Raw genomic sequence first — 26,711 nt, 5'->3', positions numbered from 1 at the left:
ATTTGAACGTTGAGAAAGTGTTTTAAAAAAATATTTGGAAGAAAAGAAACCTTTTGGATTGAAGGTAAAACCGTCTTCAAGAAAAAGTCTAGTTGCCGCAATTTAACCTTTGCGATTTTTTTAATATTTTCACATTCAGTACAGTAGAACAACCACATTAAAACGCTGCTGCGTGTCCAATCCGAGCCATTGTCTTAGCGTTGTATGAGCTTCTTGTTGCTGCTCGTTGTCTGACGGCGCATGTGGGGCCCTTGCTCCAGCCTGTTGAATGTCAACAAGACACGTTGCAATAATTCGCTGCTGTCAGCTGTCAGCTGCAAAGACATTCAAGGTCATTTGTTCATTTGGAATTGAAATGTCTCTGTCTCTCTCGCAAATGATATGTGACTACCTACTGTTTTACCACAACTCAATTATGTTTTGGGGGTAGACGACAGGTGCAGAAGGTTAGACTTCTTAAAGCTACAGAAAAATGAAAAGCCTAAAATGTTCCTGAGCACTCAGGATACTCACTCACTCAGAGGGAATTATGGGGGAACACACTGGTCTTTGGTGGGAGAGGCTTTACACTTGTAGACTGTACTAACACCAATAAAACACGGACTTTAAATAATAAAGCTTAACGATGCATTCTGTGTTAATGTAGCTCAATGACGGGCTGTGTGATCCAAGCCCAAGATGTCTGCGCATATAATTAGATGCATCATAGGAAAACAGCAAAGCACATTTTATTAGCAGTTAAAATAAATAGAGTGATTCCACAGAGGCCTTTATAATTTTATCCAGGCAAGACAAATACGAGGCTTATTTGGACATTTGATTTCGATTAAGTCGCTGCTACTAAGATTTTCACCACATGGCTACCAGGCCTCTGAAATGACACATTGCCCATAAATTTGAAAGTCCTGTGGTTCCTTCGCCTCATCCAATTTTGCAGATGGTAAAAGTTGTTTTTCTACTCTTTTGTCTCCCGTCTTTAGATGGGCGGCCGCAGTGGGAAGTGGAGGCCAAAATCATCAGGGAGAAAACTCAAGGCGTAAGTACCTATCTGGTCGACTTGTTGTTTTTATTAGGTGGGAAAATTCCAAATGTAATGAGCCATGAGACATTTGAGAGTTGAGCGGACCCTCAACTTTACACCTTATTTTTGGCAAGAGCATAAAGCGCATGTTAATAATGGAGCCTGTTTTGGTTTTCACACAGTCATGCATTGTAGTGGAAGTCCCTCCTTACCACAGTAAGACTCTGAGCTCGGCTGTACAGGTGCAGTTTTATGTCTGCAATGGAAAACGGAAACGGAGTCAATCCCAACGCTTCAGTTACCTTTCAGGTGAGGAAAACATAACTTGCTATTATGATTGCTATTATTCCTCCGATATTCTTAAACGTTGAGCATTCTATACTCTGGTTAACCAATTCAATTTTCCAATTCAAAGTCATTACAGGCATTTACGCACATGCACGAGGCATTCCTTTTTGTTTGTGGCTTCCTGCTTTTTCCCTCCCACGCTAATAGTCTGAGTACATTTAAGATGACAGCACACTATTGTATCAAGAACTTGAGCGTGATGGCGTGAAGTGCCACAATGACACAAACACCTGCTCGCTTTGTATTTTTTAAAACCTTCGCTAACTCCCAGGCCTCTTTTTGCCTTAAGTCTTTATACGCTGAATCCGGTGGGCGGAGATTCCTGAGTGTCTAATGGTGTGTCTGTGTGTGTGTCTTTGAAATCCCTTCCACCCACCCGCTCATTCTGTTTGCAAGCACACCCACAGGCGGTTCCTGTTGTCTTTTGACAGGTCGAACAGCCAATGACAGCTGAGTATGGTAAACCTGCTCTTGTTTTTTTTTTGTAAAAGCAGGTTTGCTGACACCATCAGAGGAACCGCAGACACCACCTGCTTCAGTGTGTGTGTGTGCGTGCACTCGTGTGTGTGTGTGTGTGTGTTTATGCGAATGTGTGTGTGTGTGCACACGCGCACGTGTGGGGGATGGCGGTCTTCAAATAAGTCATGTTTCCTGTCTTGTTGTGGGGTGGATGGCAGAGATCCCTGTAGCAGACATCACATGCTAAAGAATTAGTCATGCACTATCTCACAGGGATACTGAAAGCGAGAACCCATCCATTATCTGAGCTGCTTATCCTCACAAGGCTCGGGGGAGAGCTGGCGTCTATCCCAGCTATCTTCGGGCATGTTATTCTAGAACTGTATTAGAATTCCTTTGGCAGTCACCAGGATACATTGTTGTCTTAGATTTTGTATTTTTTCTTCAAAAAAAAAAAGTGTGACTTAATTCACATAATCTTTCCTATTAAATTCCATTGTATTTTTAAAAAATAAATATTCATATTTTTTGAGAAAAAAATGTCCCCCAAAAAAGACAAAACATATAAAAAATAAATACCAAAATTAAATTATACTAGGATGAAGAGTTCTTTCTAAAAGAAAAAGTAACTTTGATGACATGACATCAGAATTATTACTTTATTTTTCCAATGTCATAGTAAAAAAAAAATCATAGTTCTTGTGTTTAGTGTGTACACTAAATATACACAGAACTCAAACACATTCCATCTAGGAGACTCTTTGACCTTAAGTGTTTTGAATCATGAGTTCAATGGACATTTTTTTAATTAATACAATCTTAATGCCGTGATTCAGCTGGTAAAGCGTTGGCCTCACAGTTCTGAGCTCTCGGGTTTGATCCTGGACCCACCTGTGTGGCTTTTGCATGTTCTCCCTCTGCGTCGGTTTCCGCCGGGCACTCCGGTTTCATCCCACATCCCAAAAACATGCAACAATAATTGCACACTCTAAACTGCACTGAGGTGTGATTGTGAGTGCGGCTGTTTGTCTCGATGTGCCCTGCAATTGGCTGGCAACCGGTTCAGGGTGTACCCCGCCTCCTGCCCGTTGACAGCTGGGATAGGCTCCAGCACGCCCCACAACACTTGTGAGGATAAGTGGCAAAGAAAATGGATGGATGGCTGGACAATCTTAATGGAGAACTGTTCACCTTTAGAGCCATCCTAAAACCTAAATACTGCACAAGTATGTTTTACCAGCTTTAAATGGCATGTTACTGAAAAAAAAAGAGTTATTAAAGTACAGTAATTGTTGGTAACGGTAAAAAAAGAAATCATCATTAATATTTTGTCTTTTGTTTATCATAACTTCACCGTGTTCTTATTTGGCTTGTTCTCAATATCCATTTTCTATCCCATTTATGCTGGTGTGGGTGTGCTGGAGCCGGTACACCATGGACTGTGCTGACCAGTCTACTCTTGGGCACGAATTGACAAACCCATTGACATTCACCTTTAGAGCAAATCAAATGCTGCGTGCTTGGTGTAATTCTGCGACAAAGCGGAATAGACCTGGTTATGGCAATTTTGTGGACCAGCGTCTTTGCCCAGTTTAATTTAAAAATGCCACATCTGCGTTGGTCTGGGCATTTTCACATCTGTCTTCAATCCTGTCCAAGCAAGATTCTCATTAAAACTTTGAATTGGTTTCGCATGGAGACATCCTGATATGCGGAAGAGGGCGTAGCGATACTTGCCTGACTGGAGCATTGAATGTTCTTGGGTACTCTTAATAAATACAGAATGAGTGACCTAAATATGTTTGCGGACCTCACGTATCTACATCCCCTCAAATGTTCATTCGTGTGAGAAATCCGGAGTACCTCGAGGAACAAACAGTAGGAGGATATGTAAAGGCCACATAGAAAGCCCACAAAATGTCGTTTCCAAACCAAATCGTCAGACCTCTGAGGCAAAGATGCTAACCTGTCAGCCAATATACCGTTTTCTAGATGATATTCTAATTTAAATTTAAAGTTGGTCCACTGGCAAACTGTTTAAGTTTCAAGGGTAAACTGAAAGTAATTAATTTTCAAACACCCGTCATTTTATATTTCTGTGGATTTTTTTAGATCAAAGCTTTTTTGTTTTTGGGGGTTTTTTTTTCACCCCTCGTCTCTTCGTCCCAGAGGCGTGATGGGGTAAGTTGAGGGCGTGAGATCAATGGACTCGTTTGTTCTGTTGCTCTGATCCGTGCTGGGGGGCATTCGGGCATTCAGCTTGTCACACAGCATTTCACGTGATGCCGCCCATGTTGACAAGCAGTGTACGCTCGCCCGCTGATTCTGAGCTAAATGAAAATTTTAAAAAAATCATGATTGGGTAAAAATTGGCACATCGGAGAGCCTGCGTAAATGTAATTTTAATTATTTAATCAATCAGGGGTTGACGAGACCCCCTGTTGGTCCGTCTTAGTTCAACCAATAAACTGTAACGGTAACTTTTGTTTTTCAGAAGTGTATTTTTTACCTGACATAATTGTGAGGTTGCAAAGCACTCCGTTGATGGATGTATTTTCTTTTGTGTCCTTTTCATCAGTGATGGTGAAACAGGAGCACCGGGATGAGCTGGACCATCCCACTTTACCTGCCATATCCATGCCTCTGACACACCCTGCCAGTCTGGTGGGTCCTCAGCTGCCTACCCCCGATCAGGGCCACCCATCGGAGAACCTTCTGTCCACCTCCCCACATGGCCGGGCCTCAGGCTCAGGACCCGTCCTGCTACCCCTGCAGGGTCCCTGCCCCTCCATGGGCTCCCCATCCTTCCAGCACCTGCCTCAACTCCAGGGTCGCAGTTTGCACCACACCCCCACCGACTGCCACATGACGTTTCATCCGAGCTCCTCTTCTGTCGCCCTCCCTGCCTCCCCTTCGCCCTCGCTGCCCGTATACCAGCCCATGCAGCGCAACCAGAGCCATGCTCATAGCCTGTCCTTCAACGGCCAGTCCAGCCTTTCACCTCAGAGCTATGATAGGATGCCTTTCCAGCAGAGTCCCAGTGCCGTTTCACACACGCTGGGCATGGGGATGGTGTACTCCTCCTCCCCCTGCTCCTCCCCATCAACACCTGTGTCATCAGGCCCCATCGTAGGCTCTCCGCAGACCCACCAACCCCTTTTCACCCCCTCATCCACACACCTCCACACGCTCGGAGGGTACCACTGCTCCCCAAATCCCGCCCAGGTGCCCTCCCCAAGCGGCCACCCACTCGTGGGGCCTCACTCAACCCAGCTGCAGCGGGCCATGGGCTACCACCCAGTGAGTCAACGTTCAGCCTCTTGCCCCACGCCATCCACCGCACCTCCTCCGCATATGATCCCATCTGCCCACTCCGGGCCATCTTCCCCTCAGCTCCAATCGCTCCCCTACCAATCTCCCACCTCCTCTTCACCAGGTAACAGTCCCTTGGGTCCCTTGCAGCATCCGCATTCAGGACAGCCTTCTCCCCAGGCGGCGAGCCCAGTCATGGCCGGCTTGTCCCCGACAGCTGCGGGGCAGTTGGTTCACCCGCTAAGCCCCCAGGGGCCCTTCACACCGGAGGGCGAGAGGCTAAACATCAAAGAGGAGCCCGAGGATAGGGAGCCCACCTTCCGCTCTATAGGCCTACAAGACATCACGCTGGATGATGGTAAGAGTAACCCGAACATATTTGAGTTCAAACTACAGTGGTGCCTTTTACTTGTTTTTTTTATTTTATTTTTGTAACAGTATTGACAAAAGGGAGAAATATAACGTCCACCATAGAACCATAGATTGCTATATAGCAGAGCATGTAAAGTTCACTAATGTCACTGTCATGGCAACTCACTGCAACATGGGAAACTCAACAAAAAATCTTGTCTTTGTACAATGCCACTTACATCGTCCCTCCCCAGGTCACTCCCTTTATTGTGTGCTGAAGATAAATCCACATTTTCTTGTTTTTACACCTTAATTTAATTTATTTTGGAGTGGCGGCTGTGGAGTTTTTGACCAACTTATTCAATAGAATACTAGGGGGAGAGAAGATGTTAAAAGAAAGGAGGAAAAGTGTACTAGTACCCATTTTTAAGAACAAAGGCTATGTTCAGAGCTGTGGCAAGTATAGTGGAATAAAGATGATGAGCCACACAATTAAGCTATGGGAAAGAGTAATGGAGGCTAGACTCAGAACAGAAGTAAGTATCTGCGAGCAACAGTATAGTTTCATGCCTAGAAAGAATACCGCAGATGCATTATTTGCCTTGAGGATGCTCGCGCAAGTCTGGTGTGGTGGAGAAATACGTTGGACATGGACATGTATGAGAGCGGTGAGATGGGCCGTAGGTTAGTCAAAAGAATTTAAGGTGGAGGTGGGACTGCATCAGGGATCCGCGCTGAGCCCCTTCCTGATTCCAGTAGTAATGGATAGGCTGACAGATGAGGTTAGACTGGAATCCCCTTGGACTGATGTTCACTGATGATATTGTGATCTGCAGTAAAGGCAGAGAGCAGGCGGAGGAACAATTAGAAAGATGGAGGCACGCACTGGAAAGGAGAGGAATGAAGATTAGTCGAAGTAAAACAGAATATATGTGCATGAATATGAGGGGCAGAGGAGGAAGAGTGAAGCTCCGGGGAGAAGAGATAGCGAGGGTGGACGACTTCAAATATTTGGGGTCAACAATACAGGGCAATGGGGAGTGTGGTAAGGAAGTGAAGAAACGGGTCCAAGCAGGGTGGAACAGTTGGCGGAAGGTGTCTGGTGTTCTATGCGACAGAAGAGTCTCCGCTCGGATGGAGGGCAAAGTTTATAAAACAGTGGTGAGGCCGGCCATGATGTACGAATTAGAGACGGTGGCATGCTGAGGATTGAGCTGCCAGGCAAAAGAGCGAGAGGAAGACCAAAGAAAAGCTTGATGGATGTGGTGAGGGAGGACATGAGGAAGATGCATGAGATAGGCTTAGATGGAAAAAGATGACATGCTGTGGCGACCCCTAACGGGACAAGCCGAAAGATCACAGAACTTGGCTTCTTTTTATACACTATGATATGTTAAAATGTTCAGATTGCGTTAGGGCAGCATTATGGATTGTGGTTAACAGTGCATTCATACATTTTAGGTTAATGGAAGACTAAATTGGCCATAAGCGTGTGTGTGCCCGACATTTACCCGGGGAGCAGTTCAACGTGTACAGTATTACGCCTCTCGCCCAAAACAAAGTCAGCTAAGATAGGCTCTCCTGTTACCCAAATAAGGACAAGTACTATAGAAAATGGATGGAATTTAGAAGCCCTTCTCTTGTATTTAATACTTCCTGTCATCAAATTTGAAGAGCCACACACAGAGTCGGACTGCATCGGAGTTGAATTCTGTCGAGGCCATTCATAACAAGTGCTTACATAGATTATCGGAAGCATCCACATCAAAAACAAGACACCCCTGCGGGATTCAATTACATCAAAGTCAAATGCGAGGCAAATCCATACCCTGTGATGTAAAACAATACTTGTCAGCATCGGTTTATTTTCTTTGAGTTAAATCGTTAATAGTGATAGTGTTTCATCGTCCAGTGTTGCTACAGACAGGTAGAACTTTGGACACAAAAGACATACGGATGATGAACAAAGCATCAGATTAAAGGCTCTAATTCGATTTGATCTAATAATGTATGGGGCGGCTGCGGCTTTAGAGACTGATTACCTCCACCTGGTACAGGGTTGTGGTTATCATTTATCAAAATCTATACATTGAATAAACCCGTTCAATTTGATTTTAAATCTGGATAAAGGTGTAGCTCTATGAATTTAAAGGACAAATCCAGTGCTTTGCATGAACAACGTATCTAATAGGTCACGTAATATGTACTCTATTTTGACAATGTGATGTTAAATCCTCGTTCATTTAATAGTGTTTTGGGAAGATTTTTATCAAGAATTACGAATTTTCAGGGGCGCTGCCATTTTCGTGTGTCACATGACTTACGTACGCGGATGTGACGTGTAAGGTGCCGCACCAAAGGCTCGATTATATTGTGCCCAGCGTTGATTTCTTGGATTTATCCTCATCTGATGAAGAAATAGCAGTATCGATTGATCGGGAAGACGGAGGAATACTTCCATACAGATTTGAAATTCTGGCTGAAAATAATGTTGAATATTTGAATGGTTCATCAGGTGGAATGACGCCGGAGGCCGACAAATCAAGAGGCCTACGCGCGGGACATAAGTGCATAAACAAAGGCCCCGGGAGTTCCAGGCCGGCAGCCGTGGATGGTTCTTCGGACGGGAATGACGCAGAGTCTGACGAGTGAGCTCTGGCTGCCAGACACCGAAGCTCGGACGAGCAAGCCGAGCTTCGGCATCTGGCGGAGGCCGCGAGCCGAAATTTGGCTAACGGCCTCCGCTGGAGCTTTCTTGTCAGACTCCGCATCATTCACGTCCGAAGAACCCTCCGCAGCTGCCGTCCCGTAGCTCCAGGGGCCTTTGTTTACGCACTTGTGTCCAGCACGTAGGTCTCCCAGTAGTCAGACTCTGGCGTGATTCCGCCCAAAAACCATCTAATATTCAACATTCTTTACAGCACAGGTCTGTATGGAAGTATTCCTCAGTCTTCCTGATCAACCGATACCGCTATTTCTTGATCAGATGAGGATAAATCCGAGAAATCACCGCTGGGCACATTGTAATCGAGCCTTTGGTCCAGCACCTTACACGTCACATCCGCGCACGTAAGTCACGTGACTCGCGAAAAATCTTCTCAAAACACTATTACATGACAGAAGATCACATCACACTGTCAAAATAGAGTACATATTACATGACCTATTGGATACGTGCTCACATTCATGCAAAGCACTGGATTTCTCCTTTAAGTGTACTTTTGCACTTGAGTCACTGCGTCAAGATAGCGTTCATCTATTTGTTAAAGTTTTAGGTCACTATCTACGACTGGAGAAGGAACATTTTAACACAATGAAATCTTTTCCGTGGACACTGATAGAGTAGCGGTACACGCACCTGACTTTGGTGGAGGCAGCGTGGGTTCTGTTCTCCCTCAGTGACGGTGTGAATATGAATGGTTGTCCGTGTCTATATGTGACCTGTAATTAACAGGCGACCAGTTCAGGGTGTGGTCCACCTTTTGTCCGAAGTGACCTGGGATACGCTCCGGGACAAGCGGTGGTGAAAATGGGCAAATGAAACCTTTTCCACTTGCCTTGACAGCAAAATATTGCATCATTTTAAGATAATTGCAAATTCCCAGTGTGTGTGTGTGCATTGCTTTGATTATTATAGTCTTTGTGTTTGTGTGTGGATGTGTGAGTTTTAACAACTCTAATTGGGATGCTCAGGAGAACATGTTGACTTAACAATTAGCATTGAAGTCAGTCCAAAGTGTTACGGCGCCGGCTTTTTTTTTTTCCTCCCCTGGTTTTCTTATATCTGAAGTACGCGTCTCCTAACAGCCTCTTATCTGCCACTCAGGAACTTGGTTGTTTCGCCGTATTCAAATCAGCGTCCTACAGGCGGAGGGTTAATAAATAGCCTGACGATGCTCCGTTGGGAGGTGTTACATTGTGTGCTAGCAAGGGTCGGCCTAATTAACACATGCCGCTTGTCAATAAGTCATGTGTGAAAATCCAGTGAGGTTTATCAGTGGTGCTGTATTTATGCAAGCGCACACCACCGCCAAATAAGCTATGTCCAAGGTAAAATGTTTTTTTTTTTTTTTTCACTCACACTATGTACGGAGGCGGGCACAGTAGTACAGCCACAGTCCGTACTCTTTTCCGAAAGAGTTTGAGAGTGACACAGTTCGGCTGAAATGTGAGCTCTCCTTTTGAGCCCGTAGCTAAAAATAGCTTTGTGTGCCAGCCTGGCTCTGTAGGCCATGTTTTGAAGTAGCAACATTGAGCCTGGCCCCGCTCTGTGTTTTAAGAGGTCACTGCACACTCACTAAGTAGACCGTGTTCGTATTCCGTGGCACTGACCGACACGGCAATACTAAGTGTATCCATTAGCATGATGTATGCCTTGTGAGGCTTTCTCCTGATGAGTCATGACTAAAAGTACTGATACACTGCAGCAACAGTGTAAAAACAAGTGTTTCTTTCTGAAATGTGAGTATTTGGCCATGTTACATTGCAAAGAAACATTACACATATGCAAACTGCTTGTCTGAAACAGACTTGAATATCGACTCCACAAGAAATTTACTCTGCGTCACCATTGTGAACACTATATTTTAATCCAAAAGGTGGTTTATTTTTAGCCTCTTTTGACATTAGCGTAATTCCTGGCCTACAGAGTGCACCTGGTTACAAGCCTCACCGAGTAATTTTTAAAGGAAATACCATTTGGTACATACATACATACACCGTAGCTGTGTAAAAGCCACAAGTGCCCACATTGAAGCCCACAATGAAAGACGAGATATTTACAAAGAAAGATGGTATACAGAAAGAGTTTAATGCTAGCGCTAAACCTAGTGCTAACGCTAGCACCACACTAAAGCTAGCGCTAATGCTAGTGCCGGACTAAAGCTAGCACTAACGCTAGCGCTGCACTAGCAGGGCCGGTAAAAATGAAACTTACCGGTATATATCACTGCGACACGCCAGTAATACAACAGCAACAACCTAGCACAGCGCTAAGAGGGGTGGTAAATGTATTCCACCGGTCTCATTCTTACCTTTACCGCTCGAGTGCCCCCTTACGGCCATTAGACAAAAATCCACAAATTAGCCACATCACTGCATAAACCGCATGGTTGAAAGTGTGTGAAAAAAGTCACGGATTGTAGGCCGGAAATAAATATATCTGACTACCTATAGTTACTGAAAAAAAACATGTTGGCGGTGAGGGACAGGAAATACGTAATGCCTGGATCAGACTGCAGAACAAATTTGGTCGTTCATGATGGCACTATGTCAGAATTTTCTGAGCCGCTTATCTTCACGAGGGTTACGGGAGTGCTGGGGCCAATCCCAGCTGTCATCAGGCAGGAGGGCAGGGTACACCCTGAACTGGTTGTCAGCCAATCGCAGGGGACATAGAAACAAAAAGCCATTCAGGCACACAGTCACACCTACGGGCAATTTAGAGTCTCCAATTACTGGGTCTTTTTGGGATGTGGGAGGAAACCGGAGTGCCCGGAGAAAACCCAAGCAGGCACGTGGAGAATATGCAAACTCCACACAGGGGGAACCAGGATTTGATCCTGTGTACTGAGAACTGTGAGGCCGACGCTGTACCCCTGCTACACCGTGCTTACCGCCATTAATCCATTCCAGCCCATAATAAAAAAATATAGATTTTTGATCAGGAAAGTAGTGCTCTACAATATCGAACAGAATGGGAGATTTCAATTGGAAGTGGCTTCAAATAGGTTCTAATTTTCTTCGGAAAATTGTTCTCTATTTCCAAGTGTTGCTTGTAAAGTGTGTTGAGTTGGACTTACTGTAATCTAACAATGCTCACAGTAGGCCGTTAAAGCTGATTCTGATTCTTATTACAAATTTTTGATCACTAGGCAAAAAAAAAAAAAAAAAATGTCCAACAGGACGCCTTGTGTCTTGAAAAACTCGAAAGACAGGTCACTCATATCTCAACGTACCACTGTCCACCATTTTTGTAAGATTTTGTTGACCCGTATAGAAACAATGACATCAGGTTTTGAAAAGATCTTAACAGTATTTTGGCACCTTCCTGTGTCATTTCCAGCTAATAGATACCCATTCCCAAAAGAAAAATTCCTTGGCGCTCGAAAAAATGGCCAGCGCATAAATCGTCACGCTTTAACTGTGAAGTGTAAATAAGGGAAGCTAATCAGCTCAGTCACCCGTAGGACACCTCTTCGTGTCTTCCTCTTACATAAGAAACTGATTTTCGTTTGCTTTTTTTTGCAGGGGGGGGGTCCAGCATTATTAATCCACATTGATGTGAACAGTAATGAATAAACTGCTCCACTGTAAAAGCGGCAGTAATACTATCAAAGAATTAGACTAAGTGGAATGAGTACAAACATGGAGTGTGTGGAGAAAAAAAACTGCTGTTAGCGAGCAGATGGGCCCTGTGACGCACAGGCTCGCAGCGCGTGTGTGTGTGTGTGTGTGCAGAGAGAGAGAGAGAGAGAGAGAGAGAGCGAGAGAGAGAGAGAGAGAGAGAGAGAGAGAGAGAGAGAGAGAGAGAGTGTCTTCATGGCAATTACCAGTTGTATGCTGTTGATCGCAAAGACATATTTTTTAAAGCGCTGATGTTCTTAACACGTGCTTCCACGCCACTGTCATATCCAGCAGAATAATACACACTGGCGAGGTGGTGTTTTGAGCATAAACCTGTTAATTGCAACAGTTGACGCAAACCCAAACCATCCCTAGATGTTGCACACAGTCATGTGTATGTGTGTGTGTGTGTGTGGTGTGTGTGTGTGTGTGTGGATGCCACACAAACGCACAGGAGGTAAGGGGACAGACTGACACACAGATGGGCGGACAACTCCAGCATCCAATCGCACAGCGGGGCCGCGCAGCCGAGACACTCAATCTGGAACGTTCTCGGCATCGGACGTCCAAAAACGAAGCGCTGCCGCTCCTTTCCAAAACGCGACGCTTCTTTCATTACGCGCACATAATCAAGTGCAGTGACGCTGGGATGATTCAATGTGTACAATTGATGCACTCACGAGCATATTGAACCTCCTGTCAACATAGGTTATGCACTGATAGTTGGCAAAATGAAACTTAATTTCCTAATCTAAATTATGCAGGTAAATACTGCATGTTTGTGCGTGTGTGTGGTTGAACAGCTGCCTCCATCTGCACGTGAGCCATAACAACAACTGAAGGTTTCCCTTAGCCAGAAAGTATTGACACAAACACGCACAGGGACTTATTCATATACACTAGACCACCTGTGACTCGTGTTAATGTATAGTTTTTATTTACACTTTATCTTATATGGGATATGGTCCAAACCCACCAATGATGAGTGAATGTCCTTAATACGGAAAGACCATATACAAAAAAATCTAAACTGTTTACATGCCCCACCCCATGGTTTAAACCAATCTAAACTTATAAAAACAGAGCCGCTTATCCTCACAAGGTGAACTGCCAGCTGTCAATGGGCTGCAGGCAGGGTACACCTTGAACTGGTTGCCAGCCAATCACAGGGCGCATCTAAGCAAAAAGCCGCACTCAAAATCACACCTCGGGGCAATTTGGAGTGTCCAATTAAAGTTGCATGTTTTTGGGATGTGGGAGGAAACCGGAATGCCCGGAAGAAACCCACGCAGGCACAGGGAGAACATGCAAACTCCAAACAGGGAGGGCTGGGATTGAACTTTGGTCCATTAGAACTGTGAGGCCAATTCTTTCCAGCCAACATCTTTATTTACTAAAATTATTATTATTATTATTATTATTATTGCCTAAGGGGCAGTACAGTGGCGCAGCTGTAGAGCAGCAGCTACCAGTTCAGGGTGTGTGTCCCCCCCCGCCTCCTGCCTGATGATAGCTGGGATTGGCTCCAGCACTCCCACGACCCTGGTGAGGATAAGCGGCTCAAAAAATGGATGGATTTTTGCCCAAGGCTGTTCTGACGCTCAAGAAATGGAAAAGTATCAAAAAAGCATAAAAAAAGAAAAGGACTCCGAGTTTTTCTAAGGAGTAAAGTGGTGACGCTTCAAGCTTTTTATTTTTCCTTCACAGCTGAAATCAATTTTTAAAAAATGACACGTGAAACAAAAGACAATTAAACATTGTGTATTCAAAAACCCAAACGTTTCTCCATTTTGGCAGATAAACGTCACCTAGCTTAATGCTAACGTATAACGCCATAGACGGGCTGACGTAAATTAGCATAGATTTCCAGGTAATCATACTGCTAGTTTAACGGTAGACAATAGACGGCAATACAGTGGAGGTTTACTGTTATGTTTTTTCAATGTGGTCAAGTTTTTTTATTGCATTTTACACTGCTTAACTTTTTTTCAATGTTCACGTTACAATGTTCGATAGTGGCGATAGTTTGAGCCTTTGAGGTGCCGTTTGCATTTCGAGTGTTCCCTATATTACAGCGCTTTCGGTCATTTGTGCAAATTTGTATGCGTGCATAAATCATTGAATCAAAAATGAAGACTTTTAGGTAACATATGTCTGCTGCTGCTGCTGTGTGTGTGTGTAGGTGTGTGTCCGTGTGTCTGTCTGTGTGCGTGCATTCGTGGAACTCTTTAATTCACTAATAGATTTGTCCAGAATACTTCCTGACTCGCTGGCACCAAAAGAACTTTGGAAACGTGGAAGACGAACTTTTCCATCCAATTAAAAGCCCAATGACAAACATTTGCTGCTCTGTTCCTCTTTGAGTGAAGTGGAAATGGACCTCGTGTGTCATCTTTCCATACCATGAAGGTCTCGCAGAGGCAAATGCTTGGCGGAGCTTTGGGGAAAATGGTGCCAGTGCTTCTTTCTCCGTCCAGACGGGGACGGAAAGGTCTCAATGAGCACGCACGTCCTAAATTCAAACCATGATCGTGTTGTTTTCAAAGCCTAAACCAATTGTTGCATCTGTTCGCAAATCGAGAGCGACAGCGAATCAATTTGACTCCTCCAAAAGCTGCAGAAATGTATCGCATGCACCGGAATGAGATTCTGCGAATGTGGGGAGATGTGCACTGACGATTTTTGTTGTCTTGATGAAAAGATGACATGTAGCTCGTTAAAAGATTAACCCTTTCTGGGCAGGGGTTGGCAATTTCCAACAGGTTTAATATCATCGAAAATTTTAAGTCCTGAGTATCATTTTCTGAAAGTATCAGATTTTTCTCTCTGCAAAATTTTATTCGGTCAGAGAGGGTTAAACCTTCTCACCACAACTTATAATTATGTATCAGGAGGCAGTTGTCACACTCGTACTTGAATATCTTGCACGATAGACACTAAAAGGCAGAACTTGGATGCTGTTTTGCTGCTAAGTCTAAAAAACACACAAAAAAAAAAGATTTAAACAAACCAACTTTAAAAACACAATGAAGTAAATTACTGAAGTAGTAGGCCAAAAGATGAATACATATACATAAATAAAGCCAGCGGCACGGTGGGACAGCTGGCCTCACAGTTCTGAGGTCCCGGGTTTGATCCCAGACCCGCCTGTGTGGCGTTTGCATGTTGTCCCCATGCCGGCTTGGGTTTTCTCCGGGCACTCCGGTTTCCTCCCACATCCCAAAAACATGAAACATTAATTGGACACACTAAATTGCCCCTAGGTGTGATTGTGAGTGCGGCTGTTTGTCTCCATGTGCCTTGCGATTGGCTGGCAACCAGTTCAGGGTGCACACCGCCTCCTGCCCGTTGACACCTGAGATAGGCTCCAGCACTTTCCGCGACCCTCGTGAGGATGAGCGGCAAAGAAAATGGATGGATGGATAAATAAAGCCAGATAAAAAAAATACAAAAAGCTTGCAACAAAACAACACACACGGGTCCTAATTCAGCAGCACAATAATGTGTCTATTCCTGGACTTCTTGTTTGAACTTGTCCTCTATTTCTCTCTCCGCTTTCACACCAGTGTTCTTCCTTTCCAACAGCGATAGCAAAGGGAACTGATAAACTACAGTGCAGTCTGACTTTAAAAATTGAGATAACTTTACCATCGGAGAAAACAGACCTGACAAAAATGAGCAAAAAAAATATCCGAAAAAATCTTGATAAAAACATGACTAAATAGGTCAAAATATGAGCGAAACCCAGTTGACTAGGCAAAAAATTAGCAATAGTGTGCGCCATGTTCTGGCTGGCCTGCAGCTCAGGTTACAGAACAGCAACATGGGAAAAAGGCAGATAAATTCCACCTTGGACAGGATGTGTAAAAGAGCCCGGTGTTGTAAAATATCGTAAATAGAAGCCTGGATGCTATTTTTGCAACAGGAAACAAGTCCTGAATGAGTGATTGCGACTACCTAAGAATCAACTATAAAACGATAAACCCACGGATGATTCACAGAGTTGAACAATTTTGAGAAAGACATTGGACAAAGAAATGATGCAGTCAAGTAATTATGCGTCTTTTTCCTCCAAAGACCGTGGCGTTGCTGGCTTTTGACTCAACGTCCGGTGTTGCAAAAGACGTCATTACAGAGCCTCGCAAAGTGGAAACTCTCCTCAGATACTGCATTCTCTTTTTTCTTTTCTTTTCTTCTGTTTTTTTTGTGCGAGCAAATCAAGCCTCTTCCGTGCAAAGCTTTTCCATTGTGGCTCTTCATTTCCGAAAACCGCTGTGCCAGTGTCAACATTTGTGCCAGGAACTATTGGGAACATGGCGAAGGGGTTTGCAATAGTCAGCTTGTCTCCCCTCATTTTCGGTGTTGGAAAATACCTTCGTTACAGATAAATTAATATTTTCCTCGCAAGTAACTCCACATCAACCCTTTTCACATTGAGCTGGTCCCACTTGTTACTCCTGTTGTGATTGAGTGAATTTAGAAAATAATATTAATAAAGCGGCAGCACGGGGGATCAGCTGGAAAGCGTTGGCCTCACAGTTCTGAGGTCCCAGGATCAATCCCGGACCCGCCTGTGTGGAGTTTGCATGTTCTCCCTGTGCCTGCGTGGGTTTTCTCCGGGTTTCCTTCCACATCCCAAAAACATGCAACATTTACTCCACACTCGAGGTGTGATTGTGAGTGCAGCTGTTTGTCTCTGTGTCCTGCGACCCTTGTGAGGATAAGCGGCAAAGAAAATGGATGGATGGATAATAAAGTCCAATGGATGCCAGAAATGAGCATGTTTATGTAAAAATTGAGACTGCTCAGTTACCACGGCAAGTCAGAACCAAAGCATAGAAGACATGCGTCCATCCATTATCCAAGCCGCTTATCCTCACAAGGGTCACGGGAGAGCCAGAGCCTATCCCAGCTAGCTTCGGGCGAAAGGCTGACAACACCTTGAACTGGTCGCCAGTCAGTCGCGGGGGCAGATATCGACACCATCACTAAGCGGGAAGCGATCCCACGCTGCCCACACCAAAGTCAGGCTTGTGTACCACTGCACTATCAGTGATTAGCATAGAAGACTCTACAGCTAATGTTTGCATCAACACACTAGTGTAAGCAAGGCTGGTTTATCCATGAAACAGTCTGAAAAGGACGACATTTGGCCGATCTTGACAGTGATCTGATACATTCGACGCAAACCTACAACTGCATTTCCCCAAATTTGAGCTATTTTCCCCTGATTGCAACAGTGAGTCAAGAGAAACACGCTTCTTTATTAGCATTCCGAGTGCAAGTGGTTTTAACATCCACTGAACAGCAATGACAGACCGTTTGGTTTAAAATATGAGTACAATTACAAAGGCCTGAAATTTGATTTAAAAAAAAAAACAAAACCCTCATCTCAATATTATTTATAAATCACTTTAAATCCAACCTCAGATGAAACAAAGTGCAGAACATACGCTAAATAAAAGTAAGGCAGACCAATCTGAAGTTTTGAAAATCCATTTTAAAATGAAGTTTCAAGCGCAAGGGCCACCAGTGGAGTTAAGCCAGAAGAGTTTTGTGCTCCACCTTTCGTGTTCCCGTTTAGAGGCGAACAGCAGCAATTTGGACCACCACAAAGGACTGGCTGACTCCAAAGTAAAATGTCTTAAAGTAATCCAGGTGAGATGTGGATTTGATGTATTTAAGACACAATAAAAGGAAAAAGTGTATTTTGTGTACAGTTCCATCTAAATTTGACTGTGATCAGAAAAGCAATGGCAGGAAATCCTATTCTTTCTCAAGACGGAACCCACAAAAGTAGGACCCCTAAGAATGAACCCTGTGGAATCCCATCAGAGTGGAAAAGAGCACCGTTGAATACTAACAAAGGTTACAGCTCTCCGCTAGGTTGGATCTAAACCAATCCAGAGTGCTAGCACGAATGTGTTCATGCAGTTCAAACTTCAAATAAAATCACAACTCAAGTTTGGATTCATCTTGCTGCCAAATAGTTGTCTAAAAATAAATAAATAAATAGATAGATAAATAAATAAGAACCAGTGCTAATTGTGTTTCTAACAGCTCTATGTCAGTTCAAGTCGTATAAAAAGCCTGAGCTTTCCACCAACAACTAATCTGTAGGTGTGTCTTGTTTCATACTATTTATGTAGTAGGGAGCCCCCCATGTAAGTCATCTGTAGAGGGTCTCCCTCGCGCCGAGGCGTTGTGAGACAAGGGGGGGGAACGTCTCCTTGTGCGCTGCACCAGTAAATTTGAAAGAGTGGCCCAGCAGTCAATGAAACTTACGCCAGCATCAACTCATCTCTCTCTTTCACTTGTGGCTTTTTGGCCTCAAATTCAAGACAAAGTCTGTTGGTGGTGTCAAATGTCGTAAAGCTACGTTTGGTGTACACTCACTGAAGAGTCATAGGTCAGAGCTGACAATACCTGACATTTCTTATAAAGGACGTGATTGCATACAGGGGAAAATAAATAATAATCACGCTTTACCCACTGAACGGCTTGAACAGCTCTGTCTGGTCCACTGGGGCTGAAGCCACAAAGAACTGGACTCCAGGGCTAGTTCCTTGTTTTCCCTCCACAGCAGGATCGAATGGAAAGACTCCGGTTGTGCAGTTTCCAGCCTGGATGCACCTTCTTTATTTTTCATGTGTGACATGTACACTAGATTTGTCACTTAGCTTTCATGGACTCGAATGGTCTGAATTTAAAGTCATTAATATTTAGGGTCAACAATCCAGAACAATGGTGAGTGTGGTAAGGAAGTGAAGAAACGGGTCCAAGCGGGGTGGAACAGCTGGCGGAAGGTGTCTGGTGTGTTATGTGACACAAGAGTCTCCGCTAGGATGAAGGGCAAAGTTTATAAAACAGTGGTGAGGCCGGCCATGATGTATGGATTAGAGACGGTGGAACTGAAGAGAGAACAGGAAACAGAACTTGAGGTAGCAGAAATGAAGATGCTGAGGTTCTCGCTTGGAGTGAACAGGTTGGATAAGATTAGAAATGAGCTCGTTAGAGGGACAGCCAAAGTTGGATGTTTTGGAGACAAGGTTAGAGAGAGCAGACTTCGATGGTTTGGACATGTTCAGAGGCGAGACAGTGAGTATATTGGTAGAAGGATGCTGAGGATGGGGCTGCCAGACTAAAGAGCGAGAGGAAGACCAAAGAAAACGTTGATGAATGTTGTGAGGGAGCACATGAGGACAGTGGGTATTAGAGAGGAAGATGCACGAGATAGGCTAAGATGGAAAAAGATGACACGCTGTGGCGACCCCTAACGGGGACAAGCTGAAAGGAAAAGAAGAAGTAGGCAACACTAGTGACTCTCGTTAAGCGGTTGCGTGCACCTCAAGCTACGGGGAAAAGCAGCTTTTGGAATATCTTATCTTGTTTTAGTTTGCACTCGTCAATAGCGGCTACTTGAGGGAAGGAGCTGGACAAGGTGGTGATCAGGATGTGGAGGGTCCAAGAGAATTTTGCCTGCTTGTGTCTTCGTTGTTGGAGCGTCCAAGTCCTCAAGACCGGGAAGTATCATCATCTTTTCAGCAGTCCTAACAGACTGTGATGGATGAACACAAGACTAAATAAAGTGATTCAATGACTGCTGCGTTGAACGGCCTCAACAGCTCCTGTGGCAGGTCTAAGGAAGTACATCCTCCGCTCGGTCTTTTGGAGGATGGACTTGATACCAGCCTGTCACTTCAGGTTATGAGAGATTGCAATTCCTCCATGCTAAAAGGTCTCAATGGGCGACCCAGGACATTTGGACTGTGTAAAGGGAGGATGTTCCCTGAAGTCCACAATCATTGCTACAGTGTTGGCCGTGTTCAGCTCGAGGTTGTCTTAGCCGTACCGGAAGACCAGCCGCTGTACTTTTCAGCGATATGTATACTCGTCACCAAACACTGTCACGGCGGGACTATTCGTTCAGAAATAGAACACGTTGTACTCGATTGTCTTGACCAAAATCAGTGCGGAAACGTCATTGGGTGTGAGGGAAAAAAATGACTTATGTCTCAGTCTTTTTTCTGAACACAAGGTGAATCATATTTTATTCAGATCGCTCGCCACTCCGTGACCTTTGAATTGGTTCTGCGGAAATGTGGCTCTCTCTTTCTGCAGACGCCCACGGGACGCTCGTCGTCTTACAGCACAACTCCAGTGACCCGTTTGTCTCTCTCGCACTTTGAACAAAACTTGCTTGGCGTTCTTCAATCCGTCAGTCCACCTCGTTTAATTTTTATTTTATTTTAGTTTTATTTATTTTAGCTGTGTTTGTACAAAGGTTCATTACCTTTTGCTGTTGTTGTGTTTTGAGCAAAATGGGTTTCATTTGAGTCAACGCTTGGAGATGTTTGGTTTTTCATATTTTCTGACAGATTCAAGCTATGCATTTTTGGACAAAGGTGCAATTTCATGTTATCGTCGTAGTTTTTGAAAGAGAAAACTGAACTCCGGCAGCACTGTGGATCAGCTGGAAAGCGTTGGCCTCAGAGTTGTGAGGTGCCGGGTTCAATCCCGGACCCGCCTGCGTGGACTTTTCATGTTTTCCCAGTCTCTGCGTGGGTTTTCTCCGGGCACTCCAGTTTCCTCCCAAATCCCAAAAACATGCAACATTAATTGGACACTCTAAATTGCCCCGAGGTGTGATTGTGAGTGTGGCTGTTTGTCTCCATGTCGCCTGTGATTGGCTGGCAACCAGTTCAGGGTGTTCCCTGCTTCCTGCCCGTTGACAGCAGGGATAGGCTCCAGCACTCCCTGCGACCCTTGTGAGGCTAAGCGGTTAAGCAAATGGATGGATGGATGAAAACTGAACTCCAATGGTCGGTCTGTTTGTTTCTGTGTGCCCTGAGATTGGCTGTCGACCAGTTCAGGATATACCCAGACTCTTTCCCAGAGTCAGCTTGGATAAGCTCCAGCACGCTTGCAAGCCTTGTGAGGTTAGTATGTTTCTTTCGGCTTGTCCCGTTTGGGGTCGCCACAGCGGGACATCTCCGATGAACGCTCAAATTTCTTTGACACAGTTTTTCCGCCGGATGCCCTTCCTGACTTAACCCCTCTCGGGGAGCGGAGGCCCCAGTGGGATACGAACTCGCGACCCCTGGTTTACCAACCTAATGATCTAACCACTAGGCTATGAGGATAAGCAGGACAACAACAAAAAAAATGAATGAATGAACTCCAATGGCGCACATAAATAGTGCAATTTTAATTTTAAGAAGTAGTGGCGAAGAAATACATTTCAATTTAACATGTGGAGGCTTTCTCTGTCAGCTGTAGAAAAGCTGGACGATTAGTAAAATTGGGAAAACGATGGTATAAAATGTTTCAATGATGTTCTGCAAAAAACACGAGTCGGGACTTTACGCAGTAAGAGAAGCAAACAAAAGGCTTTTTTTTTTTGGATTGCAAACTATGTGTGAAAGAGGCCCGAAGGCCTGCAGAAATCTTTAAGCTGCTGCGTCGTTGCACAGATGCTAAGCGCGAGAGTGTGGTTGTGTTGACATGGGAAAGGAAGAACCTCCCACGCCAACAGGATGACAAAAGCCATGGTTGTCATGCTCAAAAAGCACACGCGGTGCACCCACGCCACTCAACACAATGTAGCGAGTGGATGTTATTTGGAAAATGCCGATAACCGGACCGTGTTTTTTTTCCCCGCACATTGTTTACATGGTGCGCTTTTTGCGGCCTTTAATGAAGTTTGTGGTCGTGTTTATAGTCGCGCTCGAGAGCATTTTGCTTCAAAGTGCAATAGCGATGACTATTAATCACTCGCTCAATTTAATCACATAAGAATCAGATTCCACAGCTCACATGAAATGAAAACTTGCAATACTAGAAAACTAGTCGAGCACACCAAACATTTTAACAAATGCTTCTTTTAAAAAATGAATTACATTTGGTGTATTTTGTATTTTTAAAATCTGGATGTACATTTATTTACTCTTAATTTATTGTGTAGAGTCTTACACCCCCTCCCCCCCCACCACAAACATAAGTCTAGGGGAAAATGGATTTACATTTTAGAAATGTAGGCCACCATACTGAGGTTTTGAAAAAGCTGTCCATTTTCATTCCAATATGCCACCATCACCTAGAGGTTATGAGAAAGATGTAGCCTATATCTTCATTCTAATATGATGTGTTCATAGAACTACGTTTATGTACATTTTGTAATTTACATATCCTAACAGAATTTAAGAAATTTTGTTGTTTTTTCTTGATAGAGCTGATGACAACAGCAATCATCATTAATTTCAGAATGATTATTCAAAATGTTTGATAAAGCTTTTCTGAAAGGTTTATCGGTTAAATTTGAATACCGTTGAAATAAAATGTAAAATGTTTTTTACCTGGCCCTTGATATTTTTATATATTCCCATCTTACAAAGTTTGCTTGGGTAATCGAACATATGAGCACAACTCTGAGAACGTGACACAGTTCTTTGCATAAATTGAGGCACACACGGGCTTGTTTTGCAGCAAATTTACGAATGTGACGTCAGCACAAAAGGAAGCAAAAAGAATGTGTGCTTCCCTCGCCGGCGGACAGACGAGTCGGAGTCGTCTTCCCCGAACCAAACCGGTCAATCCGGCCTCGTCACCGACGTGTCGCCAAGCTTAAACATTAAAGAGGGTGCGGGAATGAGTCAAACCGTCAATGTATGCCTGCATGCAAATATGACGTGAGGCAAGGACAACGCAGGTCACTAAAGTTCACCTCGGTGATTGCCTGAGAGAGGTCACGCGATTGTGCTGCGCTTGCGTAAGATCTTTGAACCTTTCAGGAAAAATATCCCCAAGGGGCGGTGGGGGGATTGGCATCCTTATTTTTGTTTTGGTTTTCCGAGCATGCACACAATGAGGCTCTCAACACGTGGAAACAAACCTGTTGGAAATACATTTTTTTACAGAAATATGGTAAAATAGAAAGTAGGTTTTTATCGAATTCAGAGTTGATTTTTCTCATTAAAAAATATGTTGCCAAAAAATGGTGTTTCCTTTCATTTCAATCAGAAAAGCTGCTTTTTGGTTTCAGAACAAAGGTACAACTACACAAATGTTGATTGTTTTTCTTTTTCCGCAGTGAACGAGATCATCGGTCGAGACATGTCGCAGTTGCCCAGCGCCCGCGGCCCCACCGCACGAACTGCGCCGTCGTAGCTCACGGACCGGACGTGAACTTCAACTCCCGCGATGCAACAACCCGTCAGGACTGCTCAAAATACTGCATACCAAAATCAAGAGCGTCGATTTGTGTGAATTTTTTTTTTTTTTTTAAGCGATCAAAGCATTTGTTATCCCTGCGAGGAGTAGAAGAAGAGGAAGAGGAAGAGGCTCAACATTCCGCAATTGTCAATCACCTGTAAATCTTTGGACATGAACTTTTAACGTTTATAGAAATAGACTGCTGGAAATACTGATAAATGCCTTACTATAAACTATTACTAGTGAACCCTGCTATTCACGGGCCCCCTGAAAAACTACCGTAATTCCCGGCCGACAGTTGGTTATAAGCCTCACCCAGCACATTTGTAAAGGAAATACCATTTGGTACATACATAGGCCACAGCTGTGTAAAAGCCGCAAGTGCCCACATTGAAACCCACAATGAAACACGAGATATTTACAAAGAAAAACGGTACGCTAGACCGTCACTAACACGAGCGGGGCGCTAACGCTAGTGCGGTGCTAACACTAGGGCTAGCACTGCGCTAACGCTAACAGGGCCAGTTAAAATAAAACTTACTGGTAAATATCACAGAGACACGCCAGTAAACGAAGCTGCAACACGCTAGCACAGCGCTGACAGGGCCTGTAAAAGTCACTTCCTCGGAACATATATTCCACGAGTGTCACGCTTACCTTTTCCGCTTGAGTGCCCCGTTGGAAAAAATGCACAAATTAGCCGCATCACCGCATAAACCACAGGGTTGAAAGCGTGTGAAAAAAGCCGAGGCTTGTCGGCCGGAATTTACGGTACTTTGTTTTGTAATTTCCCACAGATGCCACCAAATTGTAGAAAAGCACTTTTTTTTCCCCTATTAGACAACACTATGGCCTGACAAAAGGAAGCTCCTCCCCCTCACTTCAACATAGTAGCTGGGCAACGAGATGCCACCAAATGTTACCAAAGCAATAAATTTGCATTGTCTTTTGGCCTGAGCACAAAAACAGCAAATAGTCGAAAAGAAAAATAATGCTGAACTAAAAATACGCGAGGGTTCACTGTGTTATTTCTATTATTATTAGTACCTGTGTAGCAGCATTAAATGGCAGCAAGGTTAACCTTTCCTACCAAATTGACGCCATATTGTTCACGAGATACAAGATGGCTGCCCTTCTTCTCGGTGCAATTGATTCCTCCGGTGTGCCTTGTTTGCAAGCAAGATAAAACTTTAGTATTTTGTCATAAAACTATCGTCCACAAAACGTTGTCCAACATCTGGATGTGAAGACGTCTTCCATGTCCTTTGAAAAAAATAAAATAAATATATATATATATATATATTTTTTTTTTTAGAGAATAACCGCAGCAATAACGCTCGAATTGGACTGCCCTCCCTCCCCCCCTCCGGCCTTACGATGATGATCTGTGGATTCACCTTAAGCCTAACAAGCCTTCGCAAGCCCCAAAAAAGAAGCCTGCAAAGCAGGGGTGGGCGACCTCTGGCCCCACCGGTGGGGGCAAATGGTACAGGTCCACCTCGTCGTATTTTTCCAGAAATTTACCGCGGCCTTCAACTGAGGAAACCCACCCCTGATCGAGACCTGAAGACAGCCAAGGCCCGCAGTGTGTACTGTCCGTGGACTATACGTGTACGTGTGTGCGAGAGGGGTGTTCATACCAAATCTGGACAGGAAAAGTCCCGACTTTCAAGTACACGTGTACTTCAAGCTATGCAAAGTACAGTCAATATGACAAAAGGAGTTACTTTAACTTCACAGCAGTAGAATGAGAATTATTATTATTATTTTTTAGGATGCCTTAATCCGTTTGTTTCGTCATCGTGTGCTCTCCTATAAATATGTTTTTATCGGGGCCCGGCTAAGCGGAGATTTTGTTGGTCGCTTGTGAAGCTTCAAAACCAAAATCAAGAAAATTGCGTCGTCGTGGGCCGCAACCAAAGAGCGAACAATACACACAAGTCACACTTGACAAAAAGAGACTCTACTCAACTCTATTTTTGATACTTTTTTTTTCTTGTTCAAATTGATGTCATTAAGTAAAATAATAATAAAAAAAAAAAAAAAAGGTTTGGGGGCATATAATGTGTTGAACGATATATGTGTACACACACACACACATATATATATATATATATATATATATATGACAAATAAAAAGGACGACACGTATGAGATGACGTTGACAACCTTTGCAGCTTGTTTTTTCTCCTTTGTTACCCGTCTAGATATGATATAATTTGTACAGAAATAATTAAAAAAAAAAAAGGGAAATACAGGTTTAGCTGACGTTTACCAAGCCTTGTATTGTCAACTGATGTATATTTTGTATGTTAAAGGTTTTTGTTGTTGTTTTTTTGCAATTTTTAAGACTGCAGTGCTTTTGGAAATTATTCAAAGGGAATAACTTGCCTCATGCTGTAGGTTTCCAAAGTAGTGACTATCAATAAAATAACATTGAAAAAAAAAACAACACCGTGCCCTTGCATTTTTGTCCACTGACTTTCGCTTGATTTTTTAAAATGAATTTATAAGTAATTTGATTGATAACACAGGAGGAGGGTGACCCTTGTGAGGATAAGCGGCTCCGATAATAGATGGATGTAAATTGAGCATGGTGAGGGATTACTGTAGAAAAAAAGCTATTGTTCCAGGTTTTCAGCAATTTTTTTTTTTTAATACGGAAGATACATTCATGAACTCTCTGAATTCAATTAGTAGTGGAACCTCAGTTTGAACAGAATTCATTCTTGTGAAGTGATCAATGTCTGAATTGTTCAATCTCCGAAACATTTTTTTTCATAGGAGATAAAATCTGTTAATCCATTCCCAACCTCCAAATACTAAATTCCAATTTGAATTCCCGATTATGTAAAAATATGTACACCGTGCTTTTAAACAATTTTTTTAAAAAATGCATAAACTTAAAGCAACTTAAACGTATATCATTTACCTTTTTGGTGGTGGTGCGGTGGCTTCGGAGGGACTCGAGAGGTCGTACTCACCCTCCATGATTTGACTGCGTAGCTGACTCCAGTAGCTTCTCCATTTCTTCTATTATTTGCGGCCTTTGCTTTGTAACGCTAATCACTCCTTTGGCAACGCTAGCTTCCTGTTATTATATTTTTATTCTATAGGATAGGCGAAATTGTCGACTTAGCCATACGACGCTTGCTAGCAAGAGCCGCAAATAACATTTCCGTACTTAGAGCAACTCTCGTTAGCTCAGTTTCCTTTTCCTTTGGTGCTAGTAGCACCACTTTCTTTTTTTGGTGGGATATGGCAAAGAAAATACTGGGAAAATAACAACAACAACAAACAATCGTGAGAAGCACTTGCGAAATTGCACTAGGCCCACAGTGGCTTGAGTACGAGAAACTGGTCGACACTAAGTGGGCTGATGTGTTATAGTAAACTCTTGCTAGCATTTTAGCATGTAGCATCGTCACCATGACTCAGTCTTAAGAGGTCAGAGGACAAATATTTTTTTTTTTTTTAAAATTTTGACAGCTCCAGAACCACATCTGTCCTTTCCAAGTGATTATATAGCAGATCTAGAGCCGTTACATCTATAATAAATATGATTCAGAATGTACCGGCCTGTGTTGTGTTCTATGCAGTTGTTCCTGTCCTTGTATTGCGTAATTATTTAACTACATCATTATTGTGTGATATTTGGTTGTAC

The 26,711-nt window shown here is 43.6% G+C and overlaps 1 protein-coding gene and 1 long non-coding RNA gene across 4 annotated transcripts in view; one reads left to right on the top strand and one right to left on the bottom strand.

The window, feature by feature from the left end:
* Positions 1–25,103, top strand: part of nfatc3a (nuclear factor of activated T cells 3a) — a 73,244-nt gene extending 48,141 nt beyond the window's left edge. For all 3 annotated transcript variants that reach the window (XM_061814467.1, XM_061814468.1, XM_061814469.1), the window contains exons 7-10: positions 981–1,036; positions 1,204–1,330; positions 4,407–5,498; positions 22,926–25,103. In XM_061814467.1, coding sequence (XP_061670451.1) covers positions 981–1,036; positions 1,204–1,330; positions 4,407–5,498; positions 22,926–23,002 — 1,352 coding nt within the window. In that variant the 3' untranslated portion in view covers positions 23,003–25,103. The remainder of the gene's footprint in view (positions 1–980; positions 1,037–1,203; positions 1,331–4,406; positions 5,499–22,925) is intronic.
* On the bottom strand, positions 103–26,441 carry LOC133498064 (uncharacterized). The gene is made up of 3 exons (XR_009794179.1): positions 25,980–26,441; positions 1,234–1,277; positions 103–261 (listed from the first exon to the last, which is right to left on the bottom strand). It is a non-coding gene; the product is annotated as an uncharacterized LOC133498064 (long non-coding RNA).
* Positions 26,442–26,711: the final 270 nt, after the last annotated feature.

This window comes from Syngnathoides biaculeatus, chromosome 3 (assembly GCF_019802595.1).
Source record: "Syngnathoides biaculeatus isolate LvHL_M chromosome 3, ASM1980259v1, whole genome shotgun sequence".
NCBI lineage: Eukaryota > Metazoa > Chordata > Actinopteri > Syngnathiformes > Syngnathidae > Syngnathoides > Syngnathoides biaculeatus.
This window is presented reverse-complemented; position numbering and strand designations above follow the sequence as displayed.